Source organism: Uloborus diversus, chromosome 8 (genome assembly GCF_026930045.1).
Source record: "Uloborus diversus isolate 005 chromosome 8, Udiv.v.3.1, whole genome shotgun sequence".
Classification (NCBI taxonomy): domain Eukaryota; kingdom Metazoa; phylum Arthropoda; class Arachnida; order Araneae; family Uloboridae; genus Uloborus; species Uloborus diversus.
The window spans coordinates 85450744-85466625 of record NC_072738.1 but is presented as its reverse complement, the minus strand read 5'-3'; the positions used below and the strand labels follow the sequence as shown (position 1 = coordinate 85466625).

Sequence of the window (15882 nt, the reverse complement as noted above, 5' to 3'; positions counted from 1 at the left end):
AGTTCATCAGAAAATTACATGAACCCCTCAAAAAAAAAAAAAAAAAAGTAGGCTGTTAGCAACATTTTGTGGTGATTAAACGAAAATATTTAAATGCGAATATATAAAATCAATGTAATATTCGCTCTAAATATCGTCTGAGATTTGCACATTGGCTCTAAATATTGTCCTTTGAGATTTTGAATGCAAAGACATTCAATAAAAAGCCTTCACATCCACTGACTTCTTTTTTAATTGAAAAAGTTTCCCTGTAGCCACGTATAAGCAGTTTTTTTTTTTTTTTTTTTTGAGAACTTGCACGCTTTTAATACTGCTAATGTTTTTAGTTTTTAGCACAAAGGTTTTTATTTATTTTGTAGTTTAGTGTTTTCTCAGTTTACTTAGATAATAATTTATAATTTTATTTTAAGTTTTGTTTCTTCGTTAACATTTTGATTCGAAAATTTTTATGCACTTTTCCAACAACTATTTCGTCGTAATGATAACAAGTAGTTTCTGACTACAGACACGTGACTTAATGATTGCATTCTAATTAGCTTTCTCATACAGTGATAATTAAACTAGATACATCCGTCGATGTGCATTTATTTTAATAATATAATTGATTTTGAATACGTTAATTGCGTTTTGATATGCATATATAAGGTAAAACACCAGTAGTGGCCAGTGCTTTAATAGTGGCGACCTCAAGGTTTATATTTAAAAAAGTAGGATTTCAGGTCTTCTAATGAATTAAAAAGCGCATCAAATGTGGAGGAGGTGTTTCCTCCTTCACGTTTGAAACCATTGGAAATATTGAAATCCTTTTTTTTTTCAAAATCCTTGCTATGTCAAAATTCCTTATTATGAAACGTTTAACATAATTCTGGTATTTCTAAAAAATTAAATGCATTCGAAATTGTCTACCATGAATCAAGAATAATGCTAAACTAATTACAGCGAAATTGAATTTCATTCCCTTACATATTTTTCCTCCTATTTCATGTCAAAATTAATTTATATATATACAGAAAGTAAAAAGATACAATCCGTTTTGAAGCAGATACACTGAGACTGAGCTTAGAGATTATCTAAATAAAATGAAAAGATAATTGTACTCAAATGTTGAGCAAAAAAATTTTGAGCCAAAAGAAAAGTTCTGTTTCTTTTTTTTTTTTCATTAGAACAAACAAAAATGTCAATTTGAAAAACATTACTGGCACTGCGATGAAAAACTCTTTCCTTAATAGGTTAATCCTTTCCCAAATTGGGTTTGATGACTTTTGTGTAACTAGCCGCAAAAAAATGTTTATTATCTACGCTTTTAAGTATTTTTTTATTTATTTGATATTCGTGACACCTTTGTGGGATAGAATAGTTCTGTACCTCAGAGCCAGAGTGACGCAAGTCAAAAAAAAAGTCGATTTTCTGTTTATTACTGCATTGTATGTACAAGCCTATTCCGCATCAAGCATTGAGAACGAAATTCTTTATTAAAAAAAATTCTTTTCAATTTTCTACTAGGGTTAAAAGAGCGCGCGTCCCATCCTGTACTTGCGCAAAAAAAAGTTTATCCTCCCTACTGTAAAATTATCATAATATGACTTACGTCGTTCTGACTCTGAGGTACAGAGTTGTTCTTTACATTTTAAATGTATGGCTATTACATCTGTAAATGGTGTAATATAATACTTTGTGGGAGAAGTTCAAGAAACCGTTGCTTTATGTTATGAAGAACTTACCACATTTCAAATATCTTCTTTAAAGCAATATGTCTGAACCAAATTTTAAAATGTCTTTTTTAGAGCAACAAAAGTGTCACATTTTTATTCTATTTCAACCGAAGAATCAAGAACAGATCTTCGAAACAATTTTCGAATCGAAGTCGATGAGTGTCAATGCTAAAGGATTACTTCACAGGCCGATTGAAGCCGTGAGAAAGACATATCCAGTTCTAAGGACTTTCAACTTATGATTGCAAGCGACTTTCTACTTTTAATGCTAAGATTAAGGATAATCAAAGAGAAAACAATAATGAGATTAAAGGCAAAAGAAAATGCAGTGCTTGATTTACGTACAAGCTGCTAACATTCTAAATAAATAAATAAATAAATAAATAAATCTGCAACAATTAAGAGATTTGAAAGCTTTTTCTGTAAAAAAAGGGGGAGAACTCTGTTTTATTTATTTTTTTACCTACTACGTAATTCCTTCGTTTGAAATTTAAATATATCTTATGCTGATTTAAAAGCACCAAATCTATCAGGTATAATGCATCTAATGGAGCATAAACTTTAAAAATTAATTACATAAACAATTAAAAGTAGTATTTCAAATTTTTACTTTAAAAATAATTAATGAATTGAAAATATTGCTGCAATCGTTTACATTTCATTCATAAAGTGTTTGAACAAAATGTGGGCAGGTAATATCGTCGACGGTTTAGGGGACGAGGGGGGAGGGGGTCATGACCTCCATTACCCAAACCTTGTATTCCCTCTTGTTGGGAGATTTTTTTCTTTTTCTTTTTTTTTTTTTTTTTTTGTCTGCGGGAAAATAAAAAAAATTCAAATCGCATTAACGAAGATGGATCCCCTCTCTCTGCCAAAGAGATAGTCGCGGCAGCACCAATACTAATATGTATATATTTTCGTATAAGAATAACTTATGAAATGAAAATATCCCAGAAATAATTTTTTGGTTGTACCCCTATTGTTAATTAAGCTAGCTCAACGAAATGATTAGACCAGGGTCGACAAGAAAATTTTAGTTCAGATCCAGACACTTTTGAAAACTTTTAATCGAGGTTCATAAAAAAACCTCATATTCTATACTAACCATTAAAAACTTAAGTCAAGCAATTCCTTCAAATTTACTAAAAAAAATGATCAAAATGGCACCTAAAGATATTGTGACATACACAAAAATATTTTTTAAATAATTTGTTTGCGTATAATTTCTAATTTCAAGCCTTTTTTGGTGGTCCAGTGTTTGTTCTTCCGCTGTCTGGACCCGGACCGTAGTCCGCCAGTTGTCGAATGCTGGATTAGACCCCCCAAAAAATGAAATACAAAATTAAATGTTATTCATTTTCTTTTTCTTTAAGTCTAATAGAAATAGTGACTCAATCCATGGGGAAGGGTCACAAGTATTGTGAGGCTCTGAGAAGTTGAGCTCCGACTATGACAATGTTTACCTCTGTTTCGGAAAATAGGGAGGGGTCATTGGCGCTAAGTTGAGTGGAAAAACTTTCTTAGTAGTTATTCAAAAATATTTGAACTGAAGTCCGAGCCAATAACACGTCTATTTTTCACTTAACGCCTCTAAAAGAGGTAAACATAGTCAAGGTCACAGCTCAACTAACCAGAGCTGCACTATAGTATCGTTTGCCTTCATGAAAAGTAAATTAAAAAAAACCCACGAGTAACTACTATTATTTTCCACTTACCTTCACGTAAGGCAATTGTTCCCAACCTGGGGGGTAAATACCCCAAAAGGGCAAAATGGGATTTTCCGATGGGTAAAAATAAGTTCAAGGGTTGAGTCATTCATTGTTCGGTCATTAAACAAAATAACTAAAATACATGATACCAAATCTAACTATCTAATCGGTAATTATTAGTGATTTATATATAAAAAAAAAGGTTGTGCACTTGGAGCTCGACTTACAATGTACATTGACCGAAACATAAATTATTATTAAACAAATTTTGATAACTCAACTATATCAACTGTCTCATTGACTACCTCTTGATTTCAAAAAAAAAAAAAAAAAACTAGTCTTTTCTTTAACTGATTGATTAAAATTAAAATACTTTTTTTTTAAACTTTTTGTATTGGTTAAAGAAAAAATGATGCAATAGCTAATTTGTTTGAAGACTGAACTTTCTCTTTTTTTTTTGGGGGGGGGGATCAGGGCTTGGGGGATAATTGCTAATATATTACGCATTTTTTTCGTTAAAAATGTTGGGAACCGCTGATGGAAGGGCAGTTGTACGTGAAAAAGTTCGTAGAAAAATCCGATAATTCTCTATTCAATATTTTTTTCCTTGGTTTGTTGGAAATTCATGCTGCACATTGAAATGCAGAAAAAATACAAACAGTATTGTCTAGTTTTGGCATGTTATCGTAGCATCGAGTATATTCATTCCTAATAAAGATCTTCCGGTCGATGTCAAATCAGTTGCAATTTGTGATTGCCATCTCCAGATGGAAGCAAATGATATCCCCAGAGGAGCGTTTGTTGTGCTGTTGCTATGGCAATATACGCGTCAACAGTGAGAAAAAATCTAATGCTGAAATTCAAATGCCACTGTTTTGAATATTTACTGGGCTACGCAGTTTACACGTGACATCGGATTGTATACAGAAGGGGAAAATATTCTAAGAAAAATGTTTACAGTTCATAGAACTAGTTAAACGTTCCAGATACCATCAAATTCCATGAATATTGAATAATGGCGCCATTTGCTTTCCCTTTGCACAATACACTCATTTCGAAAGGAAAAAATATATACATATTTAATGTACTACTGTAGTATTAAAGGCATTACATTAAAATTAACACACACACATCCAAAAGAAAGGATTAAAAAAAAAACTTCCTTTCCGTCAGACGGTATTCTAACAAGAATTTCGAAACTTGAAAAAGGATCTTAATGTTCTTCACTTTTCTTAAATTAAAAATCAAGTAAAATAAATAAGGTTCACAGCAACTAACCCTTAGGAACAATAATTCTTGATTTAAAAGTAAAAGCTCATATAAAGCGAACAGTGTAGCAATGCAAAAAACTGCAAAACTTTGTACCAATCAACATGCAACATGGATGACAGATTAGCAAATTTGTTTTTTAATTGTTAACTGATGTTTATGGTAATTGTTGTTTTAAGGAAACTACCGAAAGTTCAATACATTCAAAACAGGGCAACAAACCTTGTTTTTCTGGAAATAAGCCGATTAATGTATCCGAGTTTAATGGATTAAATAAGTTCATAATCCAGTTTCAGAACATAACAATTTTGAGTTTAACAATTCGAAATGGATAATTATTCTTAATGACATCCTTTTAATGAAATATCCCAATGCTGAATCATATTGATTCACATCTGAGTGCAATTCTATTTGTTGGTAGAGTAAAGTGATAATAAAAACTTATGTCTTTAACTTCCAATAATTTCAGATGCACGTTTAAAATATTATTTTTTATGAATACTTTTTACGACTATGTTGAATTTTACTTTATTCTTCAACATTTCGTACAGAGGGAAGGTGTTAAATGTGCAACTTTTTAAATATTGTGACTATAGTGCCTAGACTATAATTGTGACCACAAAGACTAGATATTTACTTAAACAAGTTTACTAACTATATATTGAGTAAATGCATGATTACTTACATTACTGCTTATTATATAAATAAGTATTAAGTGTTGTTATTGGTAAAAGATGACCTATTTAAATGATATAGACCCCTTAGAGTTAGTGTGGACAACTTTGGATTGGTTGTTTCGACTGTTTTTTTTTTTTTTTTTTTTGGCGCTAGAGCCTTGATAGGCTACACTGCCTTTGGGCAGGTAAAGGGCAGTAACTGCAAATTTTTCTTTCTTTTTTTTCATTTTTGTCATCTATTGTACGTTAGTATTGTTGTACATTGTACAAGCTTGTTTATTTGATTTCCGCCGAAAAAAAATCTAATTCCAACTTTTCCCTATCGTTAGTACTGAATCTGAAACGCCTTTCTTCAAATATCTCGAAAACTAATTTCTGCGGATACTGCTGTTTACCAGCCCACGGCGGTATACTGTGCCAAACGATGGCTACGCAGAAGAAAAAAGCACCAAAAAAAAAAGTGAAAATGGTTAAAGTAAAAAGGACATAACTTCTAAAATTTTGAAAAACTTTTCCGAAAAAAACATACAAAGTTTTAAATTTTTAATGCCTACCAAATTTTTGAAACTAACCGAAAGAATAAACTGAAGAAAAAAAAATGAGTATCATAAAAAGCATGAATAATAAAACCAAGACAAAACGGGAACAGGGACATAAGGACGAACACTAAATTAAAGAGGGAAATCCATTCTCCTGAAGGAAGGGGAACAATTGGGGATGATGTAAGTCACCCTAAAACGAATATGATTGAAAATTGGATAATTACAAAGGATATGCAACACTCTGATTGATATTATAAGTGTTGCCATATTGAAGCGGGTTCTGAAGAAAATCGATTGTTATGTGTAAATCTGGTATGACCAGTACAAAATCGGGCTATTACAAATTCTCTCTTCTGGTGATAATGACTTGAAACCAATCGTCGATGGCTGGATGGAGTGCAATTTGGCCTTGGCAGCTGTATTAGCAGCCTCATTGCTTGAAATGCCGACATGTATAAGGATACAGAAAAAGAGAATTTAAAAATTATTTTCTTTTAGACTAATTGTGTAATGAATATGACAGAATTACCAAAGGGTAACTATTGTTTTGCAGTGAGTGACAGCTTCCACTGAATTCTTAGAGTCAGTGTATATCATTCACTTCTCGTAATTTGATGCTGCTATTATTTGCGAAAATGTACACATGACTTTTATTTCCCAAATGAGAAAACTGAGAATGAAGCATTTGATCGTTCTGAAAAAATCAAATCATTAATTATTGCCGCGAAACCGACGTGATCATTTCATTTTGATGCGTGGGTGAAATTTTTTTTTTACATTACGGATATTTATTTTATCTCAAAATAGATTTGTTGATGTACTGAATCAGCTGGTGGAATCTTTCTTGAATTTATTGAATCCAAGAAGAACAAAAAGGTTACTTTCGCTCCTTGGTTCGATAGGTTCTATTATTGGCTTATGTGTATCGGAATCCGGAAGTTGAAGGTCAGTAAGCGTTTATCGCATTCAGATCCCAAATGTTGGGATGACCGACGGACGGCTCAGAAAAAAAAAATCCATATTTGATGGATGAAAAATATTTAAATGGAAAGTTTATTTTGTATACGGTTTTATTTTGAAATAAAAATTTAAAGAAAGTTTAAGTCATCTATTGTGAAGTGAAAGCTCGTGGATTTAATAATCGTAGACAATTAAAAGTAAAATTTTTGAAACATTGAACTTTTTAGATTTTTCAAAATTATCTTTTTTTTTCTTAAATGTTTTGACAAAAGGTTTCGAAATTGTCGTTCTTTCTAAATTGCCACATAAAAAGACAAGTGTTTTATAAAAAGAAAAGTGGCCTTTTCTAAATAATTTTTCCCCTCCCCCGAATGTAAATTTTAAAAGCAGTTTTGTGATTTCAAGATACTGAACCTGACTTATCCTCACGAGCTGGACTTCGGGACACTGGCGAAAGAGTAGTTTAATCATTGAACTGTAACTAAAAACGATTTAAGGAATTTATACAGATTTTCTTACTTCTCTTCTTCACGATAATGTTGGTAAAATTCCAGTTTCATCATTGTAAATTAATATAATATAAAGTTTTATACGAGTCAAACGCAAACTCTATTCAGTGTTAGATCTAGGAAGGAGCAAGCCGGGATCCTTGCCCCGGGCCAGAGCCGTGTCCAAAGGGAGGGTTTTAGGGGTTAACCCCCCCCCCTCCCATTGGGGAAAAAATAATAAAAAAATCAAATGAAGAAAAGCGCACATCTTGCTTAAAACTAACTTTGATGTTGACGTTAGTGTACAGCATTTTTTTAAGCATTCTTTTTAAATTTTTCCAGCTATTAACGGTTGTCCTCCTTTTATCGATTAAAATCATATTTTGGAAAAACAGTGATGGACGAACCGTTAAAGGCGCTGTCAAACAAAGCATTCACTGCATTTGATATTGGATCTCATAAGGAGGTTATGATGACTTGGGCACTTCACAAAAAGATATGAGTGATGCCGCTATGAAGATGCATAGTAACGTGTTTTGGTAACTTACTTTGCATCTGCAACGCCCTCCTTCTTATTTAGTCATTATCCCAAAATATAAAACCTAAAAACATGTTGCAAAATAATTTGTGATTTTTTTTAAATATTTGTTACAATATACCGCATAGTAAACAGATAATAGGGTTTGAATCTAAACAAGCAATAAAATGAATAAGTACTGAAATTACTAGTACGGGCAGAATTTTCTTTCTGGGAAATGGGTTTCATAACGGCACTAACATGTACAGCCCGGGCAGCAACTTCTAGAGGGTGGCAAACTTACCTTATTTTTGTGTATTTTTCGTTGAAATTTGGCATAAGAGCTTGAAAAATGATTGGTAAGGGTGGCAATTTCAAGTTTTTACCCCGGCCCAGAAAAATTGAAGATCTGGCACTGGCTGTATTGATAGTGAGAAAGAAAATTTTCTTAGAAGAAGGAAAATGTATGGGGGAGAGTTGGGACTGGGAGGAATGGGACGGCGTAAGGAATGGGACAACTGTATTTTTATAGCAAAATAAACTGTGAAAAATTATTTTTAGCTATGTATAATTGATTAGAATGACTGTCTGCATCTACTGGGCAGGTTAGAAACAATTTTGTTCGCTTTATTTTGACATAAATGCCGCTGCCTCTCATTTCTTCCGATTCTCTCATGTTTAATAACATGCGGTCAATCTTTGATAAGGTGACTTCCGATGGGCGAAGTATTAAAAGATTATGTTTGTTAAAATAGGAGTAAGAAAACACAATTAGCTTTGTCAGTAGCTGTTATTTTTGGAGTTGTGCCAATTCAAGACTCTACTCTTTCAACTCAAACATAAATGAATTTGCCCGAGGCCAAGCGCGTTCTTATTAGAACCATACTGTACCTTGTAGTAACACTAACATTATGTCTACTATTTCAACTTACTATGTATTACAACTTCAACTAAAAAAGTCAAATTTCGTCATTAATTTAGAGAAAAAAAATGCTAGGGTAGTAAGTTTGAATATTTTCGAACATTTTATGGCGAAATAACTGAGGAACAAATAAATTTGGTGGCGGTAACCACGTCGCTAGGAAAAGACCCAGGGATCCATGCAATTACGGATAAACCCCGTAACAACAAATACCAATACAGTGAAATATCCGTTTCAACGAAATACATTTTCAGTCCCGGTTTGACTTTCATTACATCGCATGACTTCCATTACAAGCAAGGGCGCCCATATAGGGGGGCAAGTTCTAATTTCTAAGCCCCCCTCCCTCCCCCTTAGAAATTAGAACTTCCTTGCTTTTAGTACTTTTTTTCATTTGAGAAATATAAAAACATTTCTTCTCCAGTCATTAATGAATGAGTTATTAAAAATTTCAAATTTTAATGACTCTAATCTGTCTTGAAATCGGTTTCCATGGGGACAATATCCAGCTAAACCATGGGGAAAGTATCTGAGCCCCTCCTAACAATTTTGCATATGGAATTCCCGTTACGCCGAACAAAATTTGCGGTCTCTTAAAGTTTGCAATGGCAAGATTTCACTGTATCACTATTCTGTACCTCAGAGCCAGAACAACGTAAGTCACATAATCGCAACTTTAGAGGAGAGAGGAAAAACTTTTTTCTGGCGTATGCAAAAAATTGGACGCGCTCTTTTAACACTGGTAAATAATTATATACTAGAAAGTCGCCCGTCATGGTATGATGAGTGAAAATTTTCTTCTGCACTTGAACGCAGCAATTGCCCGTAGGGTAATATTTTGGTAGTTTAAGTTTTAACCTTAACTCCAATGGATTATCTCTTAACTCCAGTAGATAACGATCATTGTTAACCTTTTTTACGTTTCTTCATTCTCCTAAGATGACAGTTTTACCAGTAAAACAGTTAAGTCACCGGATCGAGTTCAGATTTGTCACAATAAAGCCTTTCCCTGCATCTTAAACTCTACCAAATCACATTATCAAATTATCATGCTGTGGCGCGAGTTTCATTGTTGAAATACGCGGGTTACTCGATCATCGGCTATTATTTATATATTTTATACATACATATATATATATATATATATATATTAAAGAATTGCGTTCACATATCTCGATGTGGAATAGGATTCGACATACAATGCACTAAGAATCGGGAAACTCGCAATTCTTAGACTTACGTCAGTCTGGCTCTGAGGTACAGTATTTACCTCATTCAATAACGAAGTGACATGCCTCTTGAAATAAAAACAAGAAGAAAAAAAATCTCACCTCTAACTGCTGAGAGTATTCCTCTGTCAGTCTCTCGTTGGCCCTGCTGATCTCTTCGTTCTTTTCCAGCAGGGCTTTGCCCAGCTCGGCGGCCAGCATAAGGTCCTTCTCTTTCCTGGCCAGCTGAGCGAACACATCGTCTCCGTCCACGTTGTTCTGTGCTTGCTGATTCTCCATCTGAGACACGTAGTCTTCGAGATCGCCGTAGAAATTGGATGAGGCCATCTTTTGCAGCATACTTTCCACCAGTTGGCATGCAGTGCTGGCTCATGCCATCCTGTCCATGCCTGGCTGAATGCGCGCTTCTTTGTAATTCACTGAATCAAACAGTAACGCATGTTGACCTTTGACAAAGCGAGGCGCGATCTGTCTGGAAGACGTCTTGTAGAGGTAATCCTTGGATTTCTAAGCGACCACTAATTTCTGGTTGTATCCTATTCAGAGAAGTACCACTAGTATTTTAATTTTACAGCCGAGCAACCAGCAAAATGTGGTTGTGAAAATAAAAGATGCGTTGTCAATATCCAGTCCGACAATCTTGTTTAAATTATTTGAGATTTAATACAAATCAAAGTGGTAGCAGCTATTCAGTTGACGTAAATTATTCCTCACTTAATAGGTAATGATTTTGATCAAATGATTTTAAACAATCCTTGGTCTAACAGAGATAGGTTTGGATGTCGTATTTGCCAGAAAACCATTCACTAAAATTCTTGCACAATAAACCTATTTTTTCATCGCGATCCAGCTAACAACTCTCTTAGTTTGATTTGCTTTTTGTCAATATTTCGTCGGGAAAATTTCCTGTGTGCAATTCTTGATCTCACTGACAAATTACAAATTTTTCAAGCATTAAACGGCTAAAAAATGACGCCAAAGGGTATATCAATGATTCGTTTTAAAATTGTATGGTGCAGCAAAATCAGACGATTTAAAATTTTTCTTGAAAATAGACAAAATTAAGTATGTTTGAGCTAAAGCCGATTCTAACAAAGTATGTACTATTTATTCTCAACTCTGACAGCACCGATTATTTCATAATGATTAAGTAATCTTGTAATCTATTTTTGATATCATAAGACAAAGCAGTAAAAATAATCACGAATAAATTAATGTAGAAAATAACTCACGTTCATTTCATTCAAACGAATTAATATTTTCTTTTCTAAATATTCAAAAACAATAAAATAGATTGTAGTTTAGATTTCTTAAAGTGCACGATCAGTAGGTACAATAAGCACCTAACTTTGATATACTCGATTTCAACAAAAAATATTTTTTAAATAGCTATAAGATCAATAAAACAGGAAATTAATGGTACAACAGTCACTTACTTAACTTTTAATAGCTATTGCTTATGAAAACTTATTGCAGAAGTAATATGCTTGCTTTATCACAGAATTTAATCACAGAATATATTCCTTTTATACTTCAGCTTTTGGTTGTTTTTAATCACAAACACCGCACTTCATAGAACAGTTGACCACAATCACAAGAAAAATATTGTTGATTAAAAATGACCATAGCACATCCGAATAAAATTTAAATCATTATAAAATCATTTATTTTGAATCACTTTTTATCACCAGTACTGGCATCCGAAAAATCACTTTTCAAGGGTCGAAAAGTAAACCGAACGGAGGTAAATAGGACGGACTAGCCACGAAATTCACTCCAACACCGCTTCGTGCTAACTCTCCATTCACAACACAGAAATTCTTTTCATATTTTGCCCCGTAAACGACGCATAGTGAAAGATTACTTTCATGAAGCGTTATGGGAATTATTTTTCACGCACAAAGTTGACATCGTCTGCAACTCAAACCAAACGATGCTAAAAAAAAAATAAAAAGAAACTCTTCCGCGCTCTTTCCGTACTCCTTTCCCGACGAAAGCACACTTGACAATACGCTGGGGTGAACAACTTACCTGTACGAAAAATGAGGTAAGAGTTCGCGAGCCAATCACAACACAGTTAACGCGCTATCAAACAATTTACCTGTCCCAATGCGCCTGAACTCTGCTTGGCATTATTATCGCTGAGTTTGGCTAGTTGATGTTTCTTTTCGTCATCTCTCTAAAAATTATTTTTGGATATTTTTAGGAAAATATACATATGTTTTTAAATGAAAAAGAAAACTTTAACAGGTAAGAGAGTTTTTTTTTTTTTTTTTTTAACATTGCATAATTCATAGATACTTATTTCGGAATAAATATTTGCTTCAAATCTTGAATGGACAACATAAGTAGGGCTCGACCGATGGCATTTTTTGGCCGATGGGCCGATGCCGATTGTTGGCCGATTGTTCAAAGATGGCCGATGACCGATGGCCGATTGTTTTCCTCCAAATGGCCGATTGCCGATGGCCGATGGCCGATGTCGTTGGCCGATGGCAAAAAAAAAATCTAACAGAAATAAATTGATAAGATTGTCAGGGATTTAAAGGATCATTGATTCATTTCACTTTACTTCCTTTCTACGAATAAGGAATTGTAATCACAAAAAAAAAGGGATAAAATCAGATTTCGACCTAAGTTTTTATTTTACGTTCACCCAATTTAAACTTCACAAGTTTTTTCGGCACATCTGTACATGCATATGTACCTAAGAACATATAGATGACCGAAATATCTATTTTGAACGCCTCCATAGTTAATTATCGCAAAGTCTCTTGTGATGGCTTCATGCGCGTAAACTTGCGTCACTCAAAAACGTTATGAAATAGTAAGTTGAAAACTCATACGTACGTAGTATCATCTAAAAGTTCGAGGACAAGTTGTTTAAAACCTTACCCTGAATAGTTCACATTACCGAAGTACATCTATCTACAAAATACTCACCTTGAACGACTATGCACTTCTGCCAACGTTGATGTGACAAAGAAATAACATAACGTTTCGTCGGACTTAGCTCCGTGTGAATTTTACCTGTTCCCAGAAAAAAAAAGCATTTGCATGGACACCGCTGTCTTCCGTCAGGAGAAGATAAAGCTGCATCACAGAAGGTAGCGAAAAATGGCTTCCAGGAGTGTTTCCAAGAGTTATATGAAAACTGGAAGAAGTATATAGTCTCTCAAGGTGCCCTTTTGAAGGTGGATGCGCTTAGGTAATGTGAACTATTTTGGGTAAGATTTTATACAGCTTGTCCCCCGAACTTTTGGATCGTACTACGTACAATCTGTATAGGGTGTAGTTATGCTTCTCCTTTTTTGACTGCTGTATGATGGAAGAGAAAGAACAACAGCAAAAAATAAATAAATAAATAAAATAAAAATAAAGGAAGAAAAACAAAGAGACTGTTATTATTAAGAGACAGGCGGTGTTAATAACCAATTGTTTCTTTTTTTAAATTGAACAAATAACTAAGATTTCAGTAATATTGTAATAACGTATGTATTTAGGTACACTAAATATCGTTAAAAAACATTAAATTATGTTGTTTAATCATTCAAAAAAAACATTAAGAATAAAACTATAAAACCGTCAACAAATTACGCAATTAAAGTGGAAAGATTGCACGTAGACATTTTTTAGTCATCAAATTAAACAAAAAAGGGAACAGATAAATTACAATATTAAATTATTATAGGAATATTTTTATACTTGTTTAAAATTTATGAAAGTGCATTTTTCATAAAAGCTATAACCGTGACATAAATTTTGCGAAAAAAAGAAATAGCCACGAAAAGAGCGAGGTTCTTAAAACGCAGCCACAATAAACAAACTCAATATTTACATCAAGTTAATAACTGAGTACATATACTACTTGATCTGATGTTTTCACACGTAATATTGAACAATTTGATTGTTTAATCTTTTATGAAGCACTACAAACAAATTCAAATTAAATTTTGAAATTTAACAATAATTTTCTGAAATTTGAAAAATTGCATAATAGAAAATCCTAAGAAACTTTTCTATAACATATAAAAATATGATGAAAACGAAAATAACTTATTCGTTTATTTTATATATATATATATATATATATATATAGATATAGATATAGATATATATATATATATAGTTACTCACAACAACAAAAAAAATCGATCGCTATTAATGATGCAAAAAAGATGGCGCATTACGAAATATAGGTGAAACAAGTATAAGAAATACGCAAGATGATATTTCTTGACCAAAATAAATAATCGCTAAATATTTAAGAAGTGCTTGGAACGACGAGGGTGTGTTAGGGGGGGGGGTCACCCTCTGATTTTGGAGTGACTCACAACTTTAAACTTCGGCCTCACTTTTTTAGTACAGAACCGCTACCACCAACGCCTCGGAAGAGTTTCTGAATCTACTTCAGCACTTTCGAAGAAAAAATTCAAAAGTCCCTTTGGTTTCCGAATTGTTTCCATTCAAAACGTCTTTAATCAATTTCTGACAACAATAGATAAAGCTTGAAAAAAAAAATCTCTAATTTTAGGAATGGTGTTAGTTTTGAACAACTCAGAAGTACAACTAGAGTTTAATTTCAGAAACTGTTCGATTTGGAGGAAGGGCACGCAAGTGTTCTCGGAAATACAAAAAATAATCGTAAAAATAGAGTTCAAAATAATCATAAACATTGAGCCAGGAAAACCCTTTTAAAACTTGCACCCGAGTTTGTTTTGACGTGCAGTGGCGGATTTAAAATATAGCAAATGTTGCAATTGCGCGAGAGGCCCCATAACCATAGGGGAACCGTAGGAGTTACAAAAATGCTTATGATAAATGTTTTACAACTTCTGTGCTAGAGAAATAGGGCCCCAAAATGTATTTCGACGGGCCTCAAACTTGTAGCTCCGCCGAAGCAATACAGAAAAGACTGCATTATACTGTGATTCATATTACAAATAGTCGAGTCCCGACTTACGAGGAATGCGTTCCAAGACTCCTCGCGTAAGTCGAAATTTCGCGTTGTGAAAAAATATATGTATACAATTTTTTAAGAAGCATATCAAATTCTTTTAGACACTTATAAACACCCCTAAAACTGCTTTGTAGCATTCCTCAACTGTACGGTACAGTTTCTTACGTAAAGAACTGAACTTATACTGTATTTAAAAAATAAAAAACCGTTATTCAACTTGAAATACGTAAGATACACAAAATGAATGATCAATGGGAGGGAAAGACATAAAATAAAACATAGTACGCACAGTATTTAGTAATAATAAAATGTTGTACTATAACAGTACTCTAACAGTAGATACAGTAACAATATGAGTTAAAAAATAAAGATAATGATGATTTATGCTTCATTATCAGATTGTTGTTCAGATCTAATACATTTTTAAATACGGTTGCTTTGCCTTTTCTTTTATAACGTTTCAATTTGTAGCAACACAGGCCCTCTTCCTCATTTCTCTAATCCACAGTACAAGATCAGCTTCCATTTTAATAACATTTACTTTGCTAAACTGCTCTGCAAGCTTCGATATTGAAACTAAGTTCTGAACTTTTACGGATATCTTTTTGTTTTGAATTTTAATTGTATGCGTATGGAAGATTCACTCATACTTATTGTCGCGTTACCGTCGACGTTTTGTAGTTGTTCAAGCATATCGAGAATCTTAGCTTTTTTTTTTATCAGAAACTTTCTTTTTCTTCCCATCTTCACGAACTTTAGATGAAGATACCATTATATTTCATCAACTTTAATATGTAAAATGAAAAAAAAAAGTAAATAAATGAAAGATGCTGAATGGTTATTGGATACACTAACGCGACACGTAGACTCGTTTGATATGGGAACTTTCGCTGTCAG

General features: G+C 33.3%; 1 protein-coding gene across 1 annotated transcript in view; it reads right to left on the bottom strand.

Moving 5' to 3' along the window:
* LOC129227222 (bicaudal D-related protein homolog) overlaps nucleotides 1-11245 on the bottom strand; it is a 124590-nt gene extending 113345 nt beyond the window's left edge. Inside the window, exon 1 of the mRNA XM_054861730.1 lies at nucleotides 10128-11245. Coding sequence (XP_054717705.1) covers nucleotides 10128-10364 — 237 coding nt within the window. The 5' untranslated portion in view covers nucleotides 10365-11245. The remainder of the gene's footprint in view (nucleotides 1-10127) is intronic.
* Between the last annotated feature and the right edge of the window lie 4637 nt (nucleotides 11246-15882).